Source organism: Gorilla gorilla, chromosome 1 (assembly GCF_029281585.2).
Source record: "Gorilla gorilla gorilla isolate KB3781 chromosome 1, NHGRI_mGorGor1-v2.1_pri, whole genome shotgun sequence".
NCBI classification, from domain to species: Eukaryota; Metazoa; Chordata; class Mammalia; order Primates; family Hominidae; genus Gorilla; species Gorilla gorilla.
Genome location: NC_073224.2, coordinates 124,447,780 through 124,474,544, shown reverse-complemented (window position 1 = coordinate 124,474,544; position 26,765 = coordinate 124,447,780). Strand labels below are relative to the sequence as shown.

General features: G+C 44.1%; 1 protein-coding gene across 1 annotated transcript; it reads left to right on the top strand.

Annotated features, from left to right (window-relative positions):
- The first annotated feature begins 60 nt into the window (after positions 1-60).
- LOC115934004 (neuroblastoma breakpoint family member 1) lies at positions 61-25,339 on the top strand. The gene is given in 22 exon segments (XM_063698357.1): positions 61-321; positions 422-559; positions 562-609; positions 2,409-2,511; positions 3,347-3,561; positions 4,613-4,685; positions 5,149-5,360; positions 6,713-6,922; positions 8,695-8,797; positions 9,632-9,846; positions 10,888-10,960; positions 11,425-11,630; positions 12,908-12,959; positions 16,860-17,023; positions 18,066-18,117; positions 18,726-18,898; positions 19,618-19,669; positions 20,268-20,440; positions 21,150-21,201; positions 21,856-22,028; positions 22,745-22,853; positions 23,472-25,339. Coding segments are annotated over 21 exon segments (2,805 nt in total). The 5' UTR covers positions 61-321; positions 422-456; the 3' UTR covers positions 23,716-25,339.
- Positions 25,340-26,765: the final 1,426 nt, after the last annotated feature.

Below are 26,765 nucleotides of genomic sequence, written 5' to 3'. Positions count from 1 at the left end.
GGGTACACGAATACTGAGAGTGAATGCTGAAAGAATGATCCCCATTGGTGGTGACCTCAGGTGAGACTAGGGTGCCTGTGTTTCAGCAAAGCCTGGGCAATTGGAATGCAGGGCTCCTAAGATTCCATGACACCCCCACCTTCTAATTCTGTTATTGCAACTGCAGACGGTTGCCTGGCACGCTGGCCACAATCTACCTCACTCTTATCAGAGTCTGAGCTACTGGCAGTGCTTTCAGCTCTGAGTTCAGGCACCTCGAACCTTGTTTTTGTGGTGAAGGATCCTAAAGTGCTGTGGGGAGTGATCACATTTTTCACAACAGTAAGTTAAGAATTTCAGTTACTGACATCCCTCAGTCCTGATTAAACCTATTTGATTTCACCAGTTTTTAACCCATCGTGTTTGCCTTTCTTCTCCCCAGTCCCTGGCTCCACCTCTCCTGCCACAAACATCAGCATGGTGGTATCAGCCGGCCCTTGGTCCAGCGAGAAGGCAGAGATGAATATTCTAGAAATCAATGAGAAATTGCGCCCCCAGCTGGCAGAGAACAAACAGCAGTTCATGTAACTCAACTGGCCGGCTTCCTAGCCAACCGACAGAAGAAATACGGTAAGATCTATAGGCTCACCATCATGAAAGTGATGAATGATGTCCTGTCTTATCTCTGAGACACTAAATGCTCTCTCCATCAAAAATAATTTCATCCTTCCTGTACTTCTAGGAAAACAGAAATGGGTATTTTAACATTTTGTTAAAGTTGGAAGACAGAGGTACCAAAGTATTTAGCAACTTTCCATGTTTGCAATCAGGTGGGGGTGGGACTAGAGTTAAACTGCCATTTATTGATTTCTGACACAGGCACAGAACGACCTGTTTTCTCCAAGAGGCTCAATCGTGTTTTCAAGAATCCTCTCTGTACCATATAAGATCCTGCAGACTAATAACATCTAGTCTGTTGTTCTAAATGTCTAGGACTAGTGAACTTTTATTCAGTTCAAGTTTCTGTTGAGGCCCAATAGGCAAAGCTCTGTTCTAGTGACTCTGAGGGAAACTTGGTGATAGTACCCAGTATCTGCTCTGAGGGGCTTCAAAAGGAGTCTGCTCCTAATAGAACCTGTGCTATCTATAAGTGACAGCATCAAGAGCAGGGAGTAGGGGCCGTGCATGGTGGCTCACTCCTGTAATCTCAGCACTTTGGGAGGCTGAGGCGGGCAGAGCACGAGGTCAGGAGTTTTAGACTAGCCTGGGCAACATGGAGAAACCCCATCTCCACTAAAAATACAAAAAGTAGATGGGCGTCATGGTGGGCAACTGTAATCACCACTAATCGGGAGGCTGAGGCCAAAGAATCCTTTGAACCCAGGAGGCAGATGTTGCAGTGTGCCAAGATTGCGCTATTGCACTCCAGCATGGGTGACAGGGCAAGACTCGTCAAAAAACAAACAAACAAAAAGATAAATAAAAATAAAAATAAAAAGCAGAGAGTAGCTTGGTGAGAGTGAAGTCCTGCTTGTGCCCTTGTTCCTAAAGAGGAAGAAAGATCACACCCGAGAATGTGTGGAAGCAGCAGTACAGTGTGCAAAGCAGGGACCCTCAGCCTGTCTCCTGGGCTCCATCCAAGTTGCTTGTCTTGACTGTCCCTCAGTTTCCTCATCTGTTCAGAGGGTACTACAATAATACCTACCTCTGTAAATTGCTGCAATGAATTACATGAGCTATTTCCTGTCAATCTCCTCAAACATTAATTGGCACAGTGTAAGCACTATCTATTAGTTCCTCTTCTGCTGTTTCTAAATTAACACAAACTAATCTAAATCTTAATGCTGCCTGTCATACGAGTAAAGTATTTGGGCATATTTCCTTCATGGCCTTATTGTCTTATGTCTCACACTTTATGCTTCAGATATGATTCTTAAAACCATATCTGAATATATGATTTAAAAATGAAATATTTTTAAAGTCCTTGACATATTTGCCCTTGAAATACTCAGTAAAAGGGAAACCGTCAGTCCCATAGTCCTAGGGGCCTTCCCGACTGTACAAGAAATCACTACTTCATGCCTCAGTGCAGTGTTTTAGAGGAGAGGCTGCAAGGCTTGGGAAAGTGGCCCCACATTCAGAGTCAGACCTCAGGGGCTGTGAGTTCTGACTCCACTTCGTTGTGGTTGAATCATCTTGTCAACTTCCTTGATACACCCTTGAGTTTCTCTTTCTTCGTCTTTAAATTTTGGAGGATCAGATGCCAGAAAGTCAGGAGACTGAAGAGTAAAGATGTGGAAATCCCTGCCTAGAGCCTGGTACTGGGGAGAGTTTTGTCCTTGGGATGGACCTGGCTCCTGCCCTGTAGGCAATGACCACAGCAGCATGTCCAGCCTTCCACTGAGGCAGGCGTGTCTGTCTTTTCTCAGAGTATGAAGAGTGCAAAGACCTCATAAAATCTATGCTGAGGAATGAGTGACAGTTCAAGGAGGAGAAGCTTGCAGAGCAGCTGAAGCAAGCTGAGGAGCTCAGGTGAGGGGACCCCGTGGGGGGAGGCAGGCGGGTAGGTGTGTAGATGTCTGAAGTACAGCTGCTCGGTGGGGAGAAGTAAGAATGAAGCTGGGCCAGGGGAAGGGCAGAAATTGCCATGGCAGGCTCACGACACACAAATATTTATGAAACAGAGAACAAGGATAATAATAAGTTATGTGTTGCAGTTGTTTCTTAGAGCCTTGTTTTCTCTTTTTCAAACAAGTAATTGTTGAGGTGAAATTTACATAACACAAAATTCACCAAAGGAGTGGGAACCACACAGCAGCATTCAGTATACTTAAAATGGTGTGCTATCGCCACCCCTCTTACCCTTAGTGAGAATCACCTTCTGACTGACTGCGGCTTCTCATTCTTTCACTCAATCAATGTTGCCTTCTCGACCCTGTCATTCTTTTCTTCTTTCATCTTTTCAATTCACCCCATCTGCACCTGGCCTCATTTCTGTACATGGCTTTGTATCTAATGGCCGCAAGATGCACTATGTGTATTTTCACATGGAAATGTCCATGGCCAGAGTGAGGAACTGAAAGGATGTCTTTTTGAAACGGAATTAGGAAGACACCTACTTTTGTTTACAGAAGGAAAAGATGAATGGAACATCATCGAGGATCTTGCAGGAGCCCTCTCTGATACAGAGGAAGCCTGTAAACCATTTTCTATTCTTTCTCTTGGCTACAGTCATTCCTTTCAACATGTGCTGACCTCCTGCTTGGAGGTCTCCTTGAGGACATTGTCTCAGAAATCTCTGTTGCAATATTTGAACGGATCACTCAACCCTTTCCACTCTTAAATTTTCTCTACCGTCTCACCTTAGGCAATATAAAGTCCTGGTTCACTCTCAGGAATGAGAGCTGACCCAGTTAAGGGAGAAGTTACGGGAAGGGAGAGATGCCTCCCGCTCATTGAATCAGCATCTCCAGGCCCTCCTCACTCCGGATGAGCCAGACAAGTCCCAGGGGCAGGACCTCCAAGAACAGCTGGCTGAGGGGTGTAGACTGGCACAGCACCTTGTCCAAAAGCTCACCCCAGGTAAGGTGGCCATAGGCCCTGATGACCCAAAACCCCAGGCTTATGAGAGGCTCCAGACCTCCATACTTTCACAATGACAGTTGTATCAGCGGGGTTTTTTTCTGCTACACATATGTGGCCATGACATGACCAGGACTTCCTGGGTAAGAACGGAGATGGGAAACCCATGGGGTTGGAGGTCACAGTATTGCAAGTGTCCCTCCTTCCTTGATGGAAGGTGGTCTTTGGAGCAAGAGGCAGCATCTATCTAGTTTTAAAGGACAGGAAGGAGGCTGTGATGGGAGGGCGCTTGTTGGAGTGAAAAGAGCTCTGGGCTAACAATGAAGGTTCCCAGGCTGTCTTTTTGGCAATGTTCTTAGTAAGTGTCGGTGAGTGAGTGATTTATCTTTCCAGAGTTTCTCTCTCTCCATCTGCAAAGGCAGACAAATTGTCTCTTGCAAGGGTCTGAAGCATCCAAATATGGGAACACTTACGAGTGCTTTTCAAAATGAGATGAAGCCCCTCTCCGTTTGGTGTTGGAGAAGGCACTTGGTGTAGGGGCATTTGGTGGTAGGAAGTGCTTCAGACTGGAGCACTCCCCATGGATAGAATGTCCCTGAATAACACAGCAGAAGCCACATGGAGGGCCTGTGCAGTCTCATGACGCATAGAGGACTGTGGGACAAGTTTGTCCTCTCCTAAGAGAAAGAATGAGGTTTGAAATGCGAACTGTGACAGGACACCAAGCCTGTTCCTGGGAATCAGATCTGTGGCAGGATGGGGGAGACAGCTGCCAAAGTCCAGAGAGAGGCTGCACAAGCCTCCAGTGACACGGGAAGCAAAAGGTCTTTTCAATATTTGGCCACATCTTGATGGTGGCCCTCCAGATCAGAAATGCATTGCCCGATGGACCAGGAAACCATGCCAGGGCATTTTGTGAAAGATAAAACATGAGAGTTTTCAGTACAATGCTGAACCATACGTAGATGTTCATGTCTCTGTGCACATTGGGCTGACTGTGCTTGCAGAATGTGAAGTGGGAAATATCTGAACGAACATTTTGTATTTATAGAAAATGACGAAGATGAGGATGAAGATGTTCAAGTCGAGGAGGCTGAGAAAGTGCTAGAATCATCTCCCCCCAGGTAACACTGAATACTCAGGAGCAAGTAATGGGTGGTAACATATGAAAATGTCTAGGAGGCACACCCTCTCTGGCATCTATGATGGGCCATATGCCCGCATTCCCTTGGCCACAGTATGTGAAATTCAACCCAGCTTAGACACAGGGTGCGGCAGCTGTCGTGTTTCTCTATGTGTGCCGAGTGTCATGTCTGTACCATACAGGGATAGCTGAGTCTTCATCCTCCTCAGCTCCTATCTGTCCAGTACACTGAACACCAGCTGCTCTCTTCCTCTCTGGCTCCCATGGCAGCCATGCTCTGTTGCAGAGAGAAGAGGATTACCTGTTCCCTCTTTAAGGGAACCTCCATTTTGCTTTCTGGGACCACTCTCTTAATGCCGCCTGTCAAAACCAGCTAGGACTCCCTGGGGTCCAATCCCTCTGTGTTTAATCTTCTGTCATCTCTGTCCCACCTGGCTCATCAGGGAGGTGCAGAAGGCTGAAGAAAGCAAAGTCCCTGAGGACTCACTGGAGGAATGTGCCATCACTTGTTCAAATAGCCACGGCCCTTGTGACTCCAACCAGCCTCACAAGAACATCAAAATCACATTTGAGGAAGACAAAGTCAACTCAACTCTGGTTGTAGACAGAGAATCCTCTCATGATGAATGTCAGGATGCTCTAAACATTCTCCCAGGTAGCCTCTATTTTCCTTATGTCTCATACCTCTGTCTAGGCTATGGAAGATCAATTCTGAGGACAGGCTGTATATACACATATTGTTATTGTTTTAGTCAGAAACTAGGATGGAGCTAGGTGCTGTGACTCACACATATAATCACAGCACTTTGGAAGGCCCAAGTGGGAGGATGACTTGAGTTCAGGAGTTGAAGACCAGCCTGGACAATATGGTGAAACCCATCTTTACAAAGAATACAAAAAATTAGGCAGGCATGGTGCTGCGTGCCTATAGTCCCAACTGCTCAGGAGACTTAGGTGGGAGGATCGGCTGAGACGATCCTCCCACCCTCGTTCACTCCTCTCAGGCTAGACTCTCTCTCCTTTTCATTGGCTTGTCTTAGCTATTAATAAGAAGTCTCGGCCGGGCGCGGTGGCTCACACATGTAATCCCAGCACTTTGGGAGGCCGGGGCGGGTGGATCACGAGGTCAGGAGATCGAGACCATCCTGGCTTACACATTGAAACCCCGTCTTTACTAAAAATACAAAAAAAAAAAAATTAGCTGGTCGTGGTGGTGGGCGCCTGTAGTCCCAGCTACTTGGGAGGCTGAGGCAGGAGAATGGCATGAACCCAGGAACCGGAGCTTGCAGTGAGCCGAGATTGTGCCACTGCACTCCAGCCTGGGAGACAGAGCGAGACTCCATCTCAAAAAAAAAAAAAAGTAAGTCTCTGACCAGGGACGCTGGCTCACATCTTAATCCCAGCACTTTGGCAGGCTGAGGTAGGTGGAACACCTGAGGTCAGGAGTTCGAAACCAGCCTGTCCAAGATGGTGAAACCCCATCTCTACTAAAAATACAAAAATTAGCTGGCATGTTACTTGGCGCTTGTAATCCCAGATGCTTGGCAGGCTGAGGGATGAGAATCGCTTGAACCCGGGAGGCAGAGGTGGCAGTGAGCTGAGATTGTGCCTCTGCACTGCAGCCTGCGCGACAGAGTGAGACTCCGTCTCAAACAAAAAACAAAAAACCAAAAAAGAAAAAAATTAAAAAAGCAAAATGAAATCTTTTGTGCTACACAGAAACATTGGCCACTCATGGGGTAAAAATCTCAGGGCCAAGCCTTGCTTTATAGAAACTCATAAGCAAGAAAAGTGTAGAAGTGTTTATGTCCTGGTTTCAAGGTGACTGCATAGCTAAGACAAGTTGACTTAAAGGAGATCAAGACTGGAGATGACAAGAGTGAAACCAGGGAAACAACATCTTCAAATAAGTAGACAAGGCTGCCAGTGACATCCCTCAGTCCTGATTAAGCCTATTTGATTTCACCAGTTTTTAACCCATCATGTGTTTGCCTTTCTTCTCCCCAGTCCCTGGCCCCACCTCTTCTGCCACAAATGTCAGCATGGTGGTATCAGCCAGCCCTTTGTCCAGCGAGAAGGCAGAGATGAACATTCTAGAAATCAATGAGAAATTGCGCCCCCAGCTGGCAGAGAACAAACAGCAGTTCAGAAACCTCAAAGAGAAATGTTTTGTAACTCAAGTGGCCTGCTTCCTGGCCAAGCAGCAGAACAAATACAGTAAGATCTATAGGCTCACCATCACGAAAGTGATGAATGAAGTCCTGTCTTCTCTCTGAGAAACTAAGTGCTCTCTCCATCAAAAATAATGTCATCCTCCCCATACTTCTAGGAAAACAGAAATGAGTATTTTAACATTTTGTTAAAGTTGGAAGACAGAGGTACCAAAGTATTTAGCAACTTTCCATGTTTGCAGTCAGGTGGGGGTGGGACTAGAGTTAAACTGCCATTTATTGATTTCTGACACAGGCACAGAATGGCCTGTTTTCTCCAAGAGGCTCAATCATGTTTTCAAGAATCCTCTCTGTACCATATAAGATCCTGCAGACAAATAACATCTAGTCTGTTGTTCTAAATGTCTGAGACTAGTGAACTTTTATTCAGTTCAAGTTTCTGTTGAGGCCCAATAGGCAAAGCTCTGTTCTAGTGACTCTGAGGGAAACTTGGTGATAGTAGCCAGTACCCGCTCTAAGGGGCTTCAAGAGGAGTCTGCTCCTAATAGAACCTGTGCTATCTATAAGTGACAGCATCAAGAGCAGGGAGTAGGGGCCGTGCATGGTGGCTCACTCCTGTAATCCCAGCCCTTTGGGAGGCTGACGTGGGTAGAGCACGAGGTCAGGAGTTTGAGACCAGCCTGGGCAACATGGAGAAACCCCATCTCCACTAAAAATACAAAAAGTAGATGGGCGTGGTGGCAGGTGACTGTAATCATCCCTGCTCAGGAGGCTGAGGCAGGAGAATCCTTTGAACCCAGGAGGCTGAGGTTGCAGTGAGCCAAGATTTTGCCATTGCACTCCAGCCTGGGTGACGGGTCAGGACTGTTAAAAAAAAAAAATGTTAAATAAAAATAAGAATAAAAAGCAGAGAGTAGCTTGGTGAGAGTGACGTCCTGCTTCCTGGGGCACAGAGTCTTGTTCCTAAAGAGGAAGAAAGATCGCACCCGAGAATGTGTGGAGGTAGCAGTGCAGTGTACAGAGCAGGGACAGTGGGCCTGTCTCCTGGGCTCCATCCAAGTTGCTTGTCTTGTCTGTCCCTCAGTTTCCTCACCTGTTCAGAGGGTACTACAATAATACCTACCTCTGTAAATTGCTGCAGTGAATTACATGAGCTATTTCTTGTCAATCTCCTAGAACATTTATTGGCACACAGTAAACACTATGTATTAGTTCTTCATTCTGCTGTTTCTAAGTTAACACAAACTTTATTAACATTTGGGCATAATTCCTTCATGGCCTTATGGTGTTATGTGTCACACTTTATGCTTCAGATATGATTCTTAAAATCATAACTGAAGATATGATTTAAAAATCAAAGATTTTAAAAATCTTTCGCATACTTGTCCTTGAAATTCCCAGTAAAAGGGAAACCATCAGTCCCATAGTCCTAGGGGCCTTCCCGACTGTACAAGAAATCACTCCTTCATGCCCCAGTGCAGTGTTTTAGAGGAGAGGCTGCAAGGCATGGGAAAGTGGCCCCACATTCAGAGTCAGACCTCAGGGACTGTGAATTCTGACTCCACTTTGTTGTGGTTGAATCATCTTGTCAACTTCCTTGATGTGCCCTTGAGGTTCTCTTTCTTCATCTCTAAATTTTGGAGGATCAGATGCCAGAAAGTCAGGAGACTGAAGAGTAAAGACGTGGAAATCCCTGTCTAGACCCTGGTACTGGGGAGAGTTTTGTCCTTGGGATGGACCTGGCTCCTGCCCTGTAGGCAATGACCACAGCAGCATGTCCAGCCTTCCACTGATGCAGGCGTGTCTGTCTTTTCTCAGAATATGAAGAGTGCAAAGACCTCATAAAATCTATGCTGAGGAATGAGCGACAGTTCAAGGAGGAGAAGCTTGCAGAGAAGCTGAAGCAAGCTGAGGAGCTCAGGTGAGGGGAACCCATGGGGGCAGGCAGGGGAGCAGGTGTGTAAATCTCTGAAGTACAGCAGCTCGTTGGGGAGACGTAAGAGCTAAGCTGGGCCACGGGAAGGGCAGGAATTGCCATGGCAGGCTTGCTACACACAAATATTTATCAAACAGAGAAGAAGGATAATAAAAATGTATGGGTTGCAGTTGTTTCTCAGAGCCTTGTTTTCTCTTTTTCAAACAAGTAATTGTTGATGTGAAATTTACATAACACAAAATTCACCAAAGGAGTGTGAACCACACAGCAGCATTCAGTATACTCAAAATGGTGTGCCATCACCACCCCACTTACCCTTAGTGAGAATCACCTCCTGACTGACTGCGGCTTCTCATTCTTCACTCAATCAATGTTGCCTTCTCGAACCTGTCATTCTTTTCTTCTTTCATCTTTTCAATTCACCCCATCTGCACCTGGCCTCATTTCTGTACATGGCTTTGTATCTAATGGCCGCAAGATGCACCATGTGTATTTTCACATGGAAATGTCCATGGCCAGAGTGAGGAACTGAAAGGATGTCTTTTTGAAACGGAATTAGGAAGACACCTACTTTTGTTTACAGAAGGGAAAGATGAATGGAACATCATCGAGGATCTTGCAGGAGCCCTCTCTGATACAGAGGAAGCCTGTAAACCATTTTCTATTCTTTCTCTTGGCCACAGACATTCCTTTCAACATGTGCTGACCTTCTGCTTGGAGGTCTCCTTGAGGACATTGTCTCAGAAATCTCTGTTGCAATATTTGAACGGATCACTCAACCCTTTCCACTCTTAAATTTTCTCTACCGTCTCACCTTAGGCAATGTAAAGTCCTGGTTCACTCTCAGGAACGAGAGCTGACCCAGTTAAGGGAGAAGTTACGGGAAGGGAGAGATGCCTCCCACTCATTGAATCAGCATCTCCAGGCCCTCCTCACTCCGGATGAGCCAGACAAGTCCCAGGGGCAGGACCTCCAAGAACAGCTGGCTGAGGGGTGTAGACTGGCACAGCACCTTGTCCAAAAGCTCAGCCCAGGTAATGTGGCCATAGGCCCTGATGACCCAAAACCCCAGGCTTATGAGAGGCTCCAGACCTCCATACTTTCACAATGACAGTTGTATCAATGGTGTTTTTTTCCACTAAGCTCATGTGGCCATGACATGACCAGGACTTCCTGGGTAAGAAAGGAGATGGGAAACCCATGGGGTTGGAGGTCACAATATTGCAAGTGTCCCTCCTTCCTTGATGGAAGGTGGTCTTTGGAGCAAGAGGCAGCATCTGTCTAGTTTTAAAGGACAGGAAGGAGGCTGCGATGGGAGCAGGCTTGTTAGAGTGAAAAGAACTCTGGACTAAGAATGAAGGTTCCCAGGCTGTCTTTTTGGCAATGTTCTTAGTAACTGTCGGTGAGTGAATGACTTGTCCTTCCTGAGTTTCTCTCTCTCCATGGCAGACAAATTGTCTCTTGCAAGGGTCTGAAGCATTCAAATGTGGGAACACTTACAACTGCTTTCCAAAATGAGATGAAGCCCCTCACCGTGTGATGTTGGAGAAGGCACTTGATGTGGGGGCGTTTTGTGGTAGGAAGTGCTTCAGACTGGAGCACTCCCCATGGATAGAATGTCCCTGAATAACACAGCAGAAGCCACTTGGAGGCTTGAAATCTTCTGATGCATAGAGGACTGTGGGACAAGTTTGTCTGCTTCTAAGAGAAAGAATTAGGTTTGAAATGCAAACTGTGACAGGACACCAAGCCTGTGCCTGGGAATCAGATCTGGCAGGATGGGGGAGACAGCTGCCAAAGTCCAGAGAGAGGCTGCACAAGCCTCCAGTGATATGGGAAGCAAAAGGTCTTTTCAATATTTGGCCACATCTTGATGGTGGCCCTCTAGATCAGAAATGCATTGCCTGATGGATCAGGAAACCATGCCAGGGCATTCTGTTAAAGATAAAACATGAGAGTTTTCAGTTGAACGGTGACCCATGCCTAGATGTTCATGTCCCTGTTGCACATTGGGCTGACTGTGCTTCCAGACTGTGAACTGGGAAATATCTGAACGAACACTTCTGTATTTACAGAAAATGACAACGATGACGATGAAGATGTTCAAGTTGAGGTGGCTGAGAAAGTGCAGGAATCGTCTGCCCCCAGGTAACACTGAATACTCAGGAACAATTAATGGATGGTAACATATGAAGAATATCTAGGAGGCACACCCTCTCTGTCATCTATGATGGGCCAAAAACCTGCATTCGCTTGGCCACAGTATGTGAAATATAACCCAGCTTAGACACAGGGTGCGGCAGCTGTCATGTTTCTCTATGTGTGCCAAGTGTCATGTCTGCACCGTACAGGGATAGCTGAGTCTTCATCCTCCTCAGCTCCTATCTGTCCAGTGCAATGAACAGCAGCTGCTCTCTTCCTCTCTGGTTCCCATGGCAGCCATGCTCTGTTGCAGAGAGAACAGGATTGCATGTTCCCTTTTAATGGGAACCTCCATTTTGCTTTCTGGGACCACTCTCTTAATGTCGCCTGTCAAAACCAGCTAGGACTCCCTGGGGTCCAATCCCTCTGTGTTTAATCTTCTGTCATCTCTGTCCCACCTGGCTCATCAGGGTGATGCAGAAGGCTGAAGAAAAGGAAGTCCCTGAGGACTCACTGGAGGAATGTGCCATCACTTGTTCAAATAGCCATGGCCCTTATGACTCCAACCAGCCACATAGGAAAACCAAAATCACATTTGAGGAAGACAAAGTCGACTCAACTCTCATTGGCTCATCCTCTCATGTTGAATGGGAGGATGCTGTACACATTATCCGAGGTAGCCTCTGTTTTCCTTGTGTCGCATACCTCTCTCTAGGCTGAGGAAGATAAACTCTGAAGACAGGCTCTATAAACACAAATTCATTTGAATAAAAAACTATGATGGGTTTCTAAACAGATATCAGGGAGTTTTTTTGTCCTTCTCAGCTAATGTCATGCCTTTGTCTGCCAGTCCCCAGTATCAAGTTACTCGACCCCAGGCAAGTGTGACAATCTCATAGTCACCTGAGTGCAGGAGGTGCACAGGCAGTATCTGTCAGGCCTCCTAGCTTCAATTCAGTATCTCTTGTCATCTGTGATTAAGTCATCTGTCCCTGAACAATGTCCATGGAGTTTCTATGCCTGTTTAAGGAAGCTGGCAGCCTTGCCTTTGTATTTGGAAATATTGTTCCCCAGGCTTCACTGCTCTCAGCTTTCATCTGGATCTCCTTTAAGTCAGCTTGCTTAGCTGCACAGTCACCCTGAAATCAGGACGGAAAGTTCTTCTTTACTTTGCTGATATATTTCCTTAAAGCAAGGCTGGACCCTGGTTCTCCACCCTGTCAATGCAATGGCTGATCCAATGTTTCTTTGTAGCATCGTAGATTTTTTTTTTTTTTGCGATGGAGTCCTGCTGTGTCACCTAGGCTGGAGTGCAGTGGCACCATCTTGGCTTGGTGCAACCTCTGCCTCCCAGATTCAAGTGATTCTCCTGCCTCAGCCTCCTGAGTTGCTGGGACCACAGGTGCACAACATCACATCTGGCTAATTTTTGTATTTTTAGTAGAGACAGGGTTTCCCCATATTGGCCAGGGTAGTCCTGAACTCATGACCTCAAATGATTCACCTGTCTTGGCCTCCCAAATCACAGATTCTTTTTAAAGCAAGAGTTGTTCAAATTTATCTATCAGTCGTGTTTCATGTATAGATGCCCCTAAACATTTAATGTCCCTGTTACCTGGTGATATAAGTCCGTATTGCAGCAACACTCTTAGAAAATTGTTTGACCAATTTTTGGAGATTTTTTTGGGGAAAAAATTTAGTTTAACTTTGACTCAGGCAGGGAATATGGCATTATGGTCTACACGTAGAGGGAGATTTTGGCCTGTGGGTCTGGAAAGCAGGGTCATCTAATTCTCACCAAAGTTAATCTAGGGCACCCTAGAATATTCCTGTCAGAATCCTTATTCTTGCACTGAGAATAGTTATGTCCTTGTGCTATGACTGGACAGTGATTTGGTCATATGTGAAGTATAAATTGCTTAATGTGACCTGCTTCTCTGAATTTATTTACAGAAAATGAAAGTGATGATGAGGAAGAGGAAGAAAAAGGGCCAGTGTCTCCCAGGTAATGTTGTGGAATTGTTGGCTGTTAATTCAGTAGTGACATCTGGAGATTGTAGATTTAGGGAAAATGAGGAAGTGATGAATAGAACTATTTCTTCCATTCACCCAGCTACAAATTGTGCTGATTTACAATGTTGTATGTTATTTGTGGCACTTGTTTTGGTTTTAATTTCATAGTCCTCTCAAGATAGGAACTTGCCATCAGATGAGCCAGGTGAACTAGCCAAACAGGGTTTTCTTGTTGATCTTTTCAACAAACCAGCCCTGGATTCATTGATTTTTTGAAGGGTTTTTTGTGTCTCTATCTCCTTTAGTTCTGCTGTGATCTTAGTTACTTCTTGTCTTCTGCTAGCTTTTGAATTTGTTTGCTTTGCTTCTCTAGTTATTTTAATTGTGATGTTAGGGTGTCAATTTTAGATCTTTTCTGCTTTCTCTTGTGGGCATTTAGTGCTATAATTTTCCCTCTACACATTGCTTTAAATGTGTCCCAGAGATTCTGGTATGTTGTGTCTTTGTTCTCATTGGTTTCAAAGAACATCTTTATTTCTGCCTTCATTTTGTTATTTTCCCAGTAGTCATTCAGGAGCAGGTTGTTGAGTTTCCATGTAGTTCTGTGGTTTTGAGTGAGTTTCTTAATCCTGGACTCTTATTTGATTGCACTGTGGTCTGACAGTTTGTTGTGATTTCCATTCTTTTACATTTGCTGACGAGTGCTTTACCTCCAACTATGTGGTCAATTTTGGAATAAGTGTGATGTGGTGCTGAGAAGAATGTATATTCTGTTGATTTGGGGTGGAGAGTTCTGTAGATGTCTTTTAGGTCTGCTTGGTGCAGAGCTGAGTTCAAGTCCTGGATATCCTTGTTAAGCTTCTGTCTCATTGATCTGTCTAATATTGACAGTGGGGTGTTAAAGTCTCCCATTATGATTGTGTGGAGTCTAAATCTCTTTGTAGGTCTCTCAGGACTTGCTTTATGAATCTGGGTGCTCCTGTATAGGGTGCATATATATTTAGGATAGTTAACTCTTCTTGTTGAATTGATCCCTTTACCATTATGTAGTGGCCTTCTTTGTCTCTTTTGATATATGTTGGTTTAAAGTCTGTTTTATCAGAGACTAGGATTGCAACCCCTGCATTTTTTTGCTTTCCATTTGCTTGGTAGATCTTCCTCCATCCCTTTATTTTGAGCCTATGTGTGTCTCTGCATGTGAGATGGGTTTTCTGAGTACAGCACACTGATGGGTCTTGACTCTTTATCCAATTTGCCATTCTGTGTTTTTTAACTGGGGCATTTAGCCCCTTTACATTTAAGGTTAATATGGTTATGTGTGAATTTGATCCTGTCGTTATGATGTTAGCTGGTTATTTCGCCCGTTAGTTGATGCAGTTTCTTCCTAGCGTCAATGGTCTTTACAATTTGGCATGTTTTTGCAGTGGCTGGTACCGGTTGTTCCTTTCCATGTTTAGTGCTTCCTTTATGAGCTCTTGTAAGGCAGGCCAGGTGGTGACAAAATCTCTCAGCATTTGCTTCTCTGTAAAGGATTTATTTCTCCTTCACTTATGAAGCTTTGTTTGTCTGGATATGAAATTCTGGGTTGAAAATTCTTTTCTTTAAGAATGTTGAAGATGCTGGAGAGGATGTGGAGAAATAGGAACACTTTTACACTGTTGGTGGGACTGTAAACTAGTTCAACGATTGTGGAAGGCAGTGTGGCAATTCCTCAGGGATCTAGAACTAGAAATACCATTTGACCCAGCCATCCCATTACTGGGTGTATACCCAAAGGATTATAAATCATGCTGCTGTAAAGACACATGCACACATATGTTTATTGCGGCACTATTCACAATAGCAAAGACTTGGAACCAAGCCAAATATCCAGCAATGATAGACTGGATTAAGAAAATGTGGCACATATACACCATGGAATACTATGCAGCTATAAAAAATGATGAGTTCATGTCCTTTGTAGGGGCATGGATGAAGCTGGAATCCATCATTCTCAGCAAACTATTGCAAGGACAAAAAACCAAATACCGCATGTTGTTACTCACAGGTGGGAATTGAACAATGAGAACACATGGACACAGGAAGGGGAACATCACACACTGGGGCCTGTTGTAGGGTGGGGGGAGGGAGGAGGGGTAGCATTAGGAGATATACCTAATGTTAGATGATGAGTGAATGGGTGAAGCACACCAATGTGGACATGTATACATATGTAACTAACCTGCACGTTGTGCACATGTACCCTAAGACTAAAAGTATTAAAAATATATATATATATACATACACACAAAAAATAATAAAGGAAAACTATACATATGGAGAAAAAAAAGAATGTTGAATATTGCTCCCACTCTCTTCTGGCTTGTAGGGTTTGTGCCAAGAGATCTGCTGCTAGTCTGATGGGCTTCCCTTTGTGGGTAATCCGACCTTTCTCTCTGGCTGCCCTTAGCATTTTTTCCTTCATTTCAACCTTGGTGAATGTGACAAATATGTGTCCTGGGGTTGCTCTTCTCGAGGAGTATCTTTATGGTGTTCTCTGTGTTTCCTGAATTTGAATGTTGGCCTTCCTTGCTAGGTTGGGGAAGTCCTCCTGGATAATATCCTGAAGAATATTTCCCAGCTTGGTTCCGTTCTCCCCGTCACTTTCAGTACACCAATCAAACGTAGATTTGGTCTTTCCACATAGTCCCATATTTATTGGAGGCTTGTTCATTTCTTTTTACTCTTTTTTCTCTAAACTTCTCTTCTCGCTTCATTTCACTAATTTGATCTTGAATCACTGATACCGTTTCTTGCACTTGATCGAATTGGCTACTGAAGCTTGTGCATGCATCACGTAGTTCTCGTGCCATGGTTTTCAGCTCCATGAGGTCATTTAAGGTCTTCTCTACACTGTTCATTCTGGTTAGCCATTCGTCTAATCTTTTTTCAAGGTTTTTAGCTTCCTTGCTATGAGTTCGCACATCCTCCTTTAGCTCAGAGAAGTTTGTTATTACCGACTTTCTGAAGCCTACTTCTGTCAGCTCGTCAAAGTCATTCTCCATCCTGCTTTGTTCCATTGCTGGCGAGGAGCTGCGATCCTTTGGAGGAGAAGGGATGTCAGGTTTTTGGAATTTTCAGCTTTTGTGCTCTGGTTTCTCCCCACCTTTGTGGTTTTATCTGCCCTTGGTCTTTGATGATGGCGACCTACAGATGGGGTTTTGGGGTGGATGTCTTTTTTGTTGATGTTGATGCTATTCCTTTCTCTGTGTTAGTTTTCCTTCTAACAGTCAGGTCCCTCAGCTTCAGGTCTGTTGGCGTTTGCTGGAAGTCCACTCCAGACCCTCAAACAGGGATTTCTTGGTGTCGCCTATTCTCTCCCATGTGTTTAAATCCAGGGAGAGATGTATATATGCTTTCTTCCTACTTGTTGGTAGTATGTTGGCTAGTATTTTTGCAAGAAAAGAAATTGAAAAAGTAAATATATTATATCAAAATATTGGGAAAATGGGGCCCTTAATACACAAGATCTGTGTCTGCACTGCGTCAAGAACTCTCTTCGCTTGAATGCTGCGTGTAAAATTCAACCCAATTTATGCGAAGTAGTTGAAGCCCTGTGTCAGTTCTCTGTGCTGCAAGTCATGATGGTAGTTTACAGGGAGAGTCTGGGTGCCCTGAGTTGGCTCATCTGTGGCAAATGTACTGAGCACATGCTGCCCATTTTTGCTCTGTCCCCAGAGCAGTCACCCTCCACCCTGTATTTAGAAGGATAGTTTTATTTCTCTTGAAGGAAAAATGCCTTTGGTTTCTGTGACCACTCCATTCTGTCTCCCATCAGATCATCTGGGAGGTTTTGTTGTCTAATGTCTGTTGGTTAAATCTTCTATCATCCCTGTCCTGCCTGGCTCATCAGGAATCTGCAGGAGTCTGAAGAGGAGGAAGTCCCCCAGGAGTCCTGGGATGATGGTTATTCGACTCTCTCAATTCCTCCTGAAATGTTGGCCTCGTACCAGTCTTACAGCAGCACATTTCACTCATTAGAGGAACAGCAAGTCTGCATGGCTGTTGACATATGCAGTGAGTACTCCATTGTGAAGGTGATAAAGCTCCAGTTCATGGCCCAGGTAGACCCCATAATCTTTGGGCCTTGTGCCCCTTGTTGGGCTGAGATTTGCCATCACTGTGGGCTGAACCTATATATCAACATAGATTTCAATCACTCTGGAGTCGAGTCTGAAGCACAGGCATGGGGTGGGTCAGTGAACTTTGCTCTCTTCCTAGTCTCAGGCCATGCCCATGCCAACCTGGACTGACTGTCACGACATTGAACTCAAGGCAGGTGTGGCAAACTCACACCAAACTATGCAGCTCATGCCCAGGAGTTGTCTGTCAGATCAGCTCATCTGAATTAAATGTCTCTTGCCAGCTACAAAATTCCTTATGAGTTTTGTTCCCAAAGCATGTCTGTGTGGTTCTTTACCTGCCCAAGGCCAGTGTCACCCTTGTCTACCTCTCAGTGAAAGATGTGACTCAGGTTTCACTGAATTTATTCCCATTTTCTGTGTCTCCTAAGTTCGCTTGTTTTAGCTCATCTGTCCGTCATGTTCCTGGTATGTTTTCTAGATAAATGGCTGACTTTTCACCCACAAAAGCCATAATAGCTGATGCTTCTGTGTAGAACCAAGTTTCATTTTGACTCAAGAGCTGGTACATTGCACCCCTTCATCAAATCTCTGTGTCCACAATCTCATAAATTATCAAATTCTGGGTATTTGATGAGAGAAAGCTTAATATTGAAGTATCTCTCCTATGAGGTGTTAAAACTATTTGCCTACAATTTATTGGGGAAAAAATTGCTCATTTGTGTACACAAACCTAGGACAGAGCACATAGGGAAGATAACATTCCAAAACAGGGTAATTGTGCCCAAGGCTCATGAAAGAACCCAAGCCAGTTTTCTCAAGACTTGACCTCAGGCCTACTGGAATATTTCTCTCAAAGTCTCCTGTTCTCACACTGACAAGACTGATGTCCCTCTGTTAGGATTGGACAGAGGAATGTTTCTGTGTGCAAGGAAGAACTGCTTAATGTAAGAGGGCCCATCTGAATTTATTTGCAGGACATCGGTGGGATCAAGTGAAAAAGGAGGACCAAGAGGCAACAGGTCCCAGGTGAGTCTGAGAAATTGTGGACAGTTAATTTGATGTTGACACCTGGAGATGCCAAGTCCAGGGAAAACAGTACATGCTGAAAATAATGATTTTGTCTTGTCAGACAAGTCTGAATTATGCCTACTACATTGCTTTTTGGTTCTCATTAGAGTAAATGTTTACATTTCCATTTCTTCCTACCCTTATCATTTACTAACCTAGTGAAGGTTGACCATACCTCAAAAGCTGTATTCTCATGGTGACTGCAGGGAAACTTGAGCACATTTTATGCAAAATTATTGAGGCCATGCTCTTCATGATCACTTTTCACTGTGTGTCCTAAGAGCACAAATACAGAGTGTCCTTTGACTCCCTCATCAGTGTGTCACCTGGCCAATTCACTGAGCTCACTCTGTGTGTGTGTGTGTGTGTGTGTGTGTCTTTCTCTTTCATCCTTTTCTACCTGGCCCTAGTCTATCCCAACATAAAGGCAATAATTTGTTACCTCATTAATGGATCTGTCCTTTTTCTTTTCAAACTCTTCCTAATGTTAGCTATGAAATCTAGCTGGGGCTGTGTGGTTTCTGATTCCCCCCTGGCTTATTCTTTACTTTTTCCCACTTTTCCAGGCTCAGCAGGGAGCTGCTGGATGAGAAAGAGCCTGAAGTCTTGCAGGACTCTCTGGATAGATGTTATTCAACTCCTTCAGGTTATCTTGGACTGACTGACTCATGCCAGCCCTACAGAAGTGCCTTTTACATATTGGAGCAACAGCGTGTTGGCTTCACTCTTGACATGGATGGTGAGTACCTTTCTATGAAGGTGATAAGGATCCACTGAGTCTTCTGGTTAGGGTCATATTCCTACTGCAAGTGGCCCTTACTGAGCTGAGAGATGTCATTGCCACAGGGAGGACCTATAGGCACATGAAGGTTGAATGAAACTCTAGTTCCACTTGGAAGCCCAGACAAGGGATGGGTCAGTGAGCAAGGCTCTCTTCCTAGTCTCAGGCCATGCCTGTGGCACCCTAATCCTACTCTCAAGATGTTGGATCTGGGCAGATGTGACAAATTCACACAACTCTGATTTTGTCTCAATTTTGTAGATCCCGTAGATTTCATCCTTCACTCTAATTTCAGCGTCTAAAATCCTCGCTACCATGAACAATCTGAGTATTTGATGAGACAGGGCTGAATAGTGCAGTTTTTCTCCTAGCAACCATTTGGGGGCATTTGCTTTAAATCGATTGTTAAAATATGGCATAACCATTTGCACAAACTTGGGACAAATGATATTGGGATAACGATCTACCAGAATAGGGAATTTTACCCACAGTTTCTGGGACAAAAACCAAGGAATCTCTATCGTGATCAGCCTTCAGGCCTCCTGAAGAATATCTCTCACAGTGTCCTATTCTCATGCTGAGGAGCCTGAAGTCCCTGTGTGAGGATTAGACAGTGGATTGTTATGTGTGTAGGAGAACCAGCTTAATATGTCTGTCCATGTCTGAACTTATTGCAGAAATTGAAAAGTACCAAGAAGTGGAAGAAGACCAAGACCCATCATGCCCCAGGTAACTTTGAGCAATTATGGATGCTTAATTCTGTGTTGACACCTGGAGATGCCAGGTCCAGGGAAAACAAGAGTGTGTTCAATTTCATGTTTTCAACGAAGGTTGAATTACTCCTACTGACATTGCTGTTGGTTTTCATTGCAGTAGATGTTTAGGTTTCCATTTCTTCCTCCCCTTATCATTTACTAACTTACTATAGGTTGACCATACCTCAAAGGCTGTATGGCAACTGCATGGAATCTTGAGCAAGTTTATGGAAAATTATTGAGCCCGCTGTTTTCATGATCACTGTTCGCTGTGTGTCCCGAGGGCACTAACTCAGAGTGTCCTTTGACCCCTTCATCAGTGTGTCACCCGGCCAATTCGCTGAGCTCACTTTCTCCTCTCTCTCTCTCTCTCCCTCTCCCTGTGTTTCTCTTTCATTCTTTTCTACCTGGCCCTGGTCTATCCCAAAATAAAGGCAATAATTCATTACCTCATTAATGGATCTGTCCTTTTTCTTTTTAAACAGTTCCTTATGTTAGCCATGAAATCTAGCTGGGGCTATGTGGTTTGTGATTCCCCCTGGCTTATTCTTTACTTTTTCCTACTTTTCCAGGCTCAGCAGGGAGCTGCTGGATGAGAAAGAGCCTGAAATCTTGCAGGACTCACTGGATAGATGTTATTCAACTCCTTCAGGTTATCTTGAACTGCCTGACTTAGGCCAGCCCTACAGAAGTGCTGTTTACTCATTGGAGGAACAGTACCTTGGCTTGGCTCTTGACGTGGACGGTGAGTACCTTACTATGAAGGTGATAAGCCTCCACCTGGTCTTCCAGATAGGGGTGACATTCCTGTTCCAAGTGGCCCTTACTGACCCGAGAGATGTCATTGCCGCAGGCAGGACCTATGGGTGCATATAGGTTGTAATGAAACTGTAGTCTCAGCTGGAAGCCTAGACATGAAATGGGTCAGTGAGCAAGGCTCTATTCCTAGTCTCCAGCCATGCCTGTGGCAACCTGAGCCCACTCTCAGCACACTGGACCCAGGCAGATGTAAAAAATTCACAGAACTATGATTTGGACTCAAGGGTTTGTAGATTTCCTCCTTCATTCTAATTTCAGTGTCTAAAATTCTTGCATCCATGAACGAGCTGGGCGTTTGATGAGACAGGGCTGAATACTGCAGTTTTCCTCCTAGAAATCATCTGGGGCATTTTCTTTGAACTGATGGGAACAATAAGGCATAACTCTTTGCACAAACTTGGGATAAATGATTTTGGGATAACGATCTACCAGAATAGGGATATTTCACCCTTGGTTCTGAGATGCAAACCAAAGAATATCATGACCAGCTTTCAGGCCTCCTGAAGTATATCTCTCACATTGTCCTGTTCTCATGCTGAGGAGCCTGAGATCCCTGTGTGGGGATTAGACAGTGGACTGTTATGGGTGTAGGTGAATTGGCTTATTTTGTCTGTCCCTGTCTGAATGTATTGCAGGAATTAAAAAGGACCAGGAAGAGGAAGAAGACCAAGGCCCACCATGCCCCAGGTAACTGAGCAATTGTGAACAGCTACTTCTGTGTTGACATCTGGAGACTCCTGGTTCAGGGAAAACAGAGCGGGCTGACATTATCGATTACATCTTTTCAACCAAGCCTGAATTATTCCTACTAACATTGCTGTTGGTTTTCATCGCAGTAGATATTTAGGTTTCCATTTCTTCCTCCCCTTATCATTTACTAACCTACTGTAGGTGGACCAGACTTCAAAAACTGTATTCTCATGGTGACTGCATGGAAACTTGAGCACATTTTATGGAAAATTATTGAGCACAGTCTTTTCATGATCACTGTATGCTGTGTGTCCTGAGGGCACTAACTCAGAGTGTCCTGTTACTCCCTCATCAGTGTGTCACCTGGACAATTCACTGAGCTCGTTCTCTCTCTCTCTCTCTCTCTCTCTCTGTGTGTGTGTGTGTGTGTGTGTGTGTGTGTGTGTGTGTGTGTCTATCTGTCTTTCTCTTTCATTCTTTTCCATTTGGCCCTGTTCTGTCCCAACATGAAGGCAATAATTTGTTACCTCATTAATGGATCTATCCTTTTACTTTTTAAACCACTTCCTTATGCTACCCATGAAACCTAGTTGGGGCTCTGTTGTGTCTGATTTCCCCTGGTTTATTCTTTACTTTTTCCTCCTTTTCCAGGCTCAGCAGGGAGCTGCTGGAGGTAGTAGAGCCTGAAGTCTTGCAGGATTCACTGGATAGATGTTATTCAACTCCTTCCAGTTGTCTCGAACAGCCTGACTCCTGCCAGCCCTATGGAAGTTCCTTTTATGCATTGGAGGAAAAACATGTTGGCTTTTCTCTTGACGTGGGAGGTGAGTACCTTTCTATGAAGGTGATAAGGATCCACTGAGTCTTCCATATAAAGATCATATTCCTGCTCCAAGTGGCCATTACTGAGCTGAGAGATGTCATTGCTGCAGTGAGGACCTATAGGCACATGTAGGTTGAATGAAACTCTAGTTCTACCTGGAAGCCCAGACATGGGATGGGTCAGTCAGCATGGCTCTCTTCCTAGTCTCAGGCCATGCCTGTGGCACTCTGATTCTACTCTGATGACATTGGACCTGGGCAGATGTGACAAATTCAGAGAACTATGATTTTGACTCAAGGGTTTGTAGATTTCCTTTTTTCACTCTAATTTCAGTGTCTGAAGTCCTCACAACCATGAACAATCTGATTATTTGATGAGACAGGGCTAAATATTGCAGTTTTTCTCCTAGAAATCATTTGAGGGTATTTGCTTTAAATTGATTGGAAAAATATGTCATAACTGTTTGCACAAACTTGGGATAAATGATATTGAGATAACGATCTACTACAATAGGGACATTTTACCCATAGTTTCTGGGAGAAAAACCGAGGAATTTCTATCATGACGAGCCTTCAGGCCTCCTGAAATATATCTCTCACAGTCTCCTATTCTTATGCTGAGGAGCCTGAGGTCCCTGTGTGAGGATTTAGACAGTGAATTGTTATGTGTGTAGGGGAATCAGCTTAATGTGTCTGTCCATGTCTGAATTTATTGCAGAAATTGAAAAGAAAGGGAAGGGGAAGAAAAGAAGGGGAAGAAGATCAAAGAAGAAAAGAAGAAGGGGAAGAAAAGAAGGGGAAGAAGATCAAAACCCACCATGCCCCAGGTAACTTTCAGCAATTGTGGATGCTTAATTCTGTGTTAACACCTGGAGGCAACAGATTCAGGGAAACCAGAGTGTGTTTGATGTCGTGTTTTCAACGAAGGCTGAATTACTCCTACTGTCATTGCTGTTGGTTTTCATTGCAGTACATGTTTAGGTTTCCATTTCTTCCTCCCCTTATCACTTACTAATGTACCATAGGTCGACCATACTTCAAAAGCTGTGCTCTCATGGCCACTGCATCGAATTTTGAGCATATTTTATGGAAAACTATGAGCTCACTCTTTTCATGATCACAGTTTGCTGTGTGTCATGAGGGCACTAACTCAAGAGTGTCCTTTTACTCCCTTACCAGTATGTCACCTGGCCAATTCACTAGCTCACTTTCTCTCTGTCTCTGTCTCTGTCTCTGTCTCTCTCTCTCTCTGTCTTTCTCTTTCATTGTTTTCTACCTGGCCCTGTTCTATCCCAACATAAAGGCAATAATTTTTTTTTTACCTCATTAATGGATCTATCCTTTTTCTTTTCTAACCACTTCCTTATGTTACTTCTGAAATCTAGTGGGGCTCTGTGGTGTCTGATTTTCCCTGGCTGCTTCTTTAGTTTTGTGTCCTTTTCCAGGCTCAATGGCGTGCTGATGGAAGTGGAAGAGCCTGAAGTCTTGCAGGACTCACTGGATAGATGTTATTCGACTCCATCAATGTACTTTGAACTACCTGACTCATTCCAGCACTACAGCAGTGTGTTTTACTCATTTGAGGAACAGCACATCAGCTTCGCCCTTGACGTGGACAATAAGTTTTTTACTTTGATGGTGACAAGTCTCCACCTGGTCTTCCAGATGGGAGTCATATTCCCACAATAAGCAGCCCTTACTCAGCCGAGAGATGTCATTCCTGCAGGCAGGACCTATAGGCACATGAAGATTTGAATGAAAGTATAGTTCCATTTGGAAGCCCAGACATAGGATGGGTCAGTGGGCATGGCTCTATGCCTATTCTCAGACCATGCCAGTGGCAACCTGTGCTCAGTCTGAAGACAATGGACCCACGTTAGGTGTGACACATTCACATAACTGTGCAGCACATGCCGGGAGTGATCAGTCAGACATTTTAATTTGAACCACGTATCTCTGGGTAGCTACAAAATTCCTCAGGGATTTCATTTTGCAGGCATGTCTCTGAGCTTCTATATCTGCTCAAGGTCAGTGTCATCTTTTGTTTAGCTCATCCAAAGGTGTTACCCTGGTTTCAATGAACCTAACCTCATTCTTTGTGTCTTCAGTGTTGGCTTGTTTTAGCTGATCCATCTGTAACACAGGAGGGATCCTTGGCTGAGGATTGTATTTCAGAACCACCAACTGCTCTTGACAATTGTTAACCCGCTAGGCTCCTTTGGTTAGAGAAGCCACAGTCCTTCAGCCTCCAATTGGTGTCACTACTTAGGAAGACCACAGCTAGATGGACAAACAGCATTGGGATGCCTTAGCCTTGCTCCTCTCAATTCCATCTTGTAGAGAACAGGAGTCAGGAGGTCCACTGGCAGGAGACAGCATGTCACCCAGGACTCTGCCTGTGCAGAATATGAACAATGCCATGTTCTTGCAGAAAACGCTTAGCCTGAGTTTCATAGGAGGTAATCACCAGACAACTGCAGAATGTAGAACACTGAGCAGGACAACTGACCTGTCTCCTTCACATAGTCCGTATCACCACAAATCACACAACAAAAAGGAGAAGAGATATTTTGGGTTCAAAAAAAGTAAAAAGATAATGTAGCTGCATTTCTTTAGTTATTTTGAACCCCAAATATTTCCTCATCTTTTTGTTGTTGTCATGGATGGTGGTGACATGGACTTGTTTATAGAGGACAGGTCAGCTGTCTGGCTCAATGATCTACATTCTGAAGTTGTCTGAAAATGTCTTCATGATTAAATTCAGCCTAAACGTTTTGCCGGGAACACGGCAGAGACAATGCTGTGAGTTTCCAACCTCAGCCCATCTGTGGGCAGAGAAGGTCTAGTTTGTCCATCACCATTATGATATCAGGACTGGTTACTTGGTTAAGGAGGGATCTAGGAGATCTGTCCCTTTTAGAGACACCTTACTTACAATGAAGTACTTGGGAAAGCGGTTTTCAAGAGTATAAATATCCTGTATTCTAATGATCATCCTCTAAACATTTTATCATTTATTAATCATCCCTGCCTGTGTCTATTATGATATTCATATCTCTACACTGGAAATTTTGGGTCTCAATTTTTACTGTGCCTTTGTTTTTACTAGTGTCTGCTGTTGCAAAAAGAAGAAAACATTCTCTGCCTGAGTTTTAATTTTTGTCTGAAGTTAATTTTAATCTATACAATTAAAACCTTTTGCCTATCACTCTGGACTTTTGGATTGTTTTTTACATTCAGTGTTATAATATTTGATTATGCTGATTGGTTTTGGTGGGTACTGATGCGAATTAATAAAAACATTTCATTTCCATGTTTATTTTCTAATCTCTTCCACATTGTAGGCTGTGTTTACCATACGTAGCAGAATGTATTTACATTTCTTGGTTCTAGTCATTTGTATTCTTCGTGAGTGTGTGTGTGTGTGTGTGTGTGTGTGTGTGTGTCTGTGTGTGCCTTTGGCATTTAGGAAGGGTTGTATAGCTCATGTTAAATATTGCACTAAAAATGTTTTTGATGGTTTTCCTCCCTTTGAACTAGATACACTTCTAATATTTGGTTTATAGTTTTAAATTATAACTTTCAGCATCAAATATTTCCATACAACAGTCAATTACATGATGTGTTTTCTTTTTCCTACCTCCTTTACCTGCCACTTCTCATAATAGTATTTGAACCTAAACATATACCGGTGACATTCTGTGATTATCATCTTGCCCCTACCTTGGTTTTTGGTTTAGAACCACAATGAAATATATTAACGCTCATGAGCTATTCAAAAGTGAATGTCACAGTCATCACTTGCTGAGTGGTACTCATCCTTAACAGAGTCCTCATGAGGGAATCAGGTCTCGCTGAGTTTAGCATGTTTAATAATCTTTTCTCACGGTCTTGATACATGGATCGCATTACTAGATATAAGGTGCTTGCCCAAAGTGATTTTTCTGGAGTTTTTAGGAGATACTGTCTTCCTTGGGGGACATACATGGTGTATGTTCTCATTGTGGGATTCTATTTTGTTCTACCAGGACCTCTAATTTCTGCCAGTTACTTCATTCATTTGCTCTCTTCACCATGAGTCTCCAGAGGATACTTCCATGGTCCGTGCCTCCCCATCTCCCAGCTATTCTGCATTTCCAAGATTGGCACCTCTGGTCCTCTGCACGGTGAAGCCCCTTCCTTTCAATTCCCCAGTAGGCAGTGCTCTAATCCACCAGGTCTCAGGCATGATCTATTTTTCTCCACACTCGCTTTCTGAGGATAGTTTTACCTGGGTTCTATCATGAACAGGCACTCCCTGCTGTCCTGGCCTCTATTTGCATAGTGTTTCCTGCTCCCTCTGCCGTCGTGTGGCTCCCAGACCTGGCTAAAGAAAATCACCTGAGGGCCACAGTGTTCCCTAGCCCTGGTGTTTAGGGGCAGGATTATGGGTGAGATTTTTGGGTCTCTAAGTTGACTCCTACGGCTCTGAAGTGTATGTTGAGAAATTCAGCTGTTATCATCCTAGGTGGACTTGCTCCCTCCTATCCTCCTACTTCAAATGCAGAACTTCAATCGTTTACAAAAGAAGACTGAATCGTATAATAGAACACACCCTTATTCATTGGCTGGCTTCACCAATCATCTCATGGCTGAACTTGTAAAAATACAATCTTAGCCACATACCTATGAAATGTATATGTGTGTGTATATATATACATGAATTTGCTTCTGAGATTATGGAGGCTGAAATTCCCAAG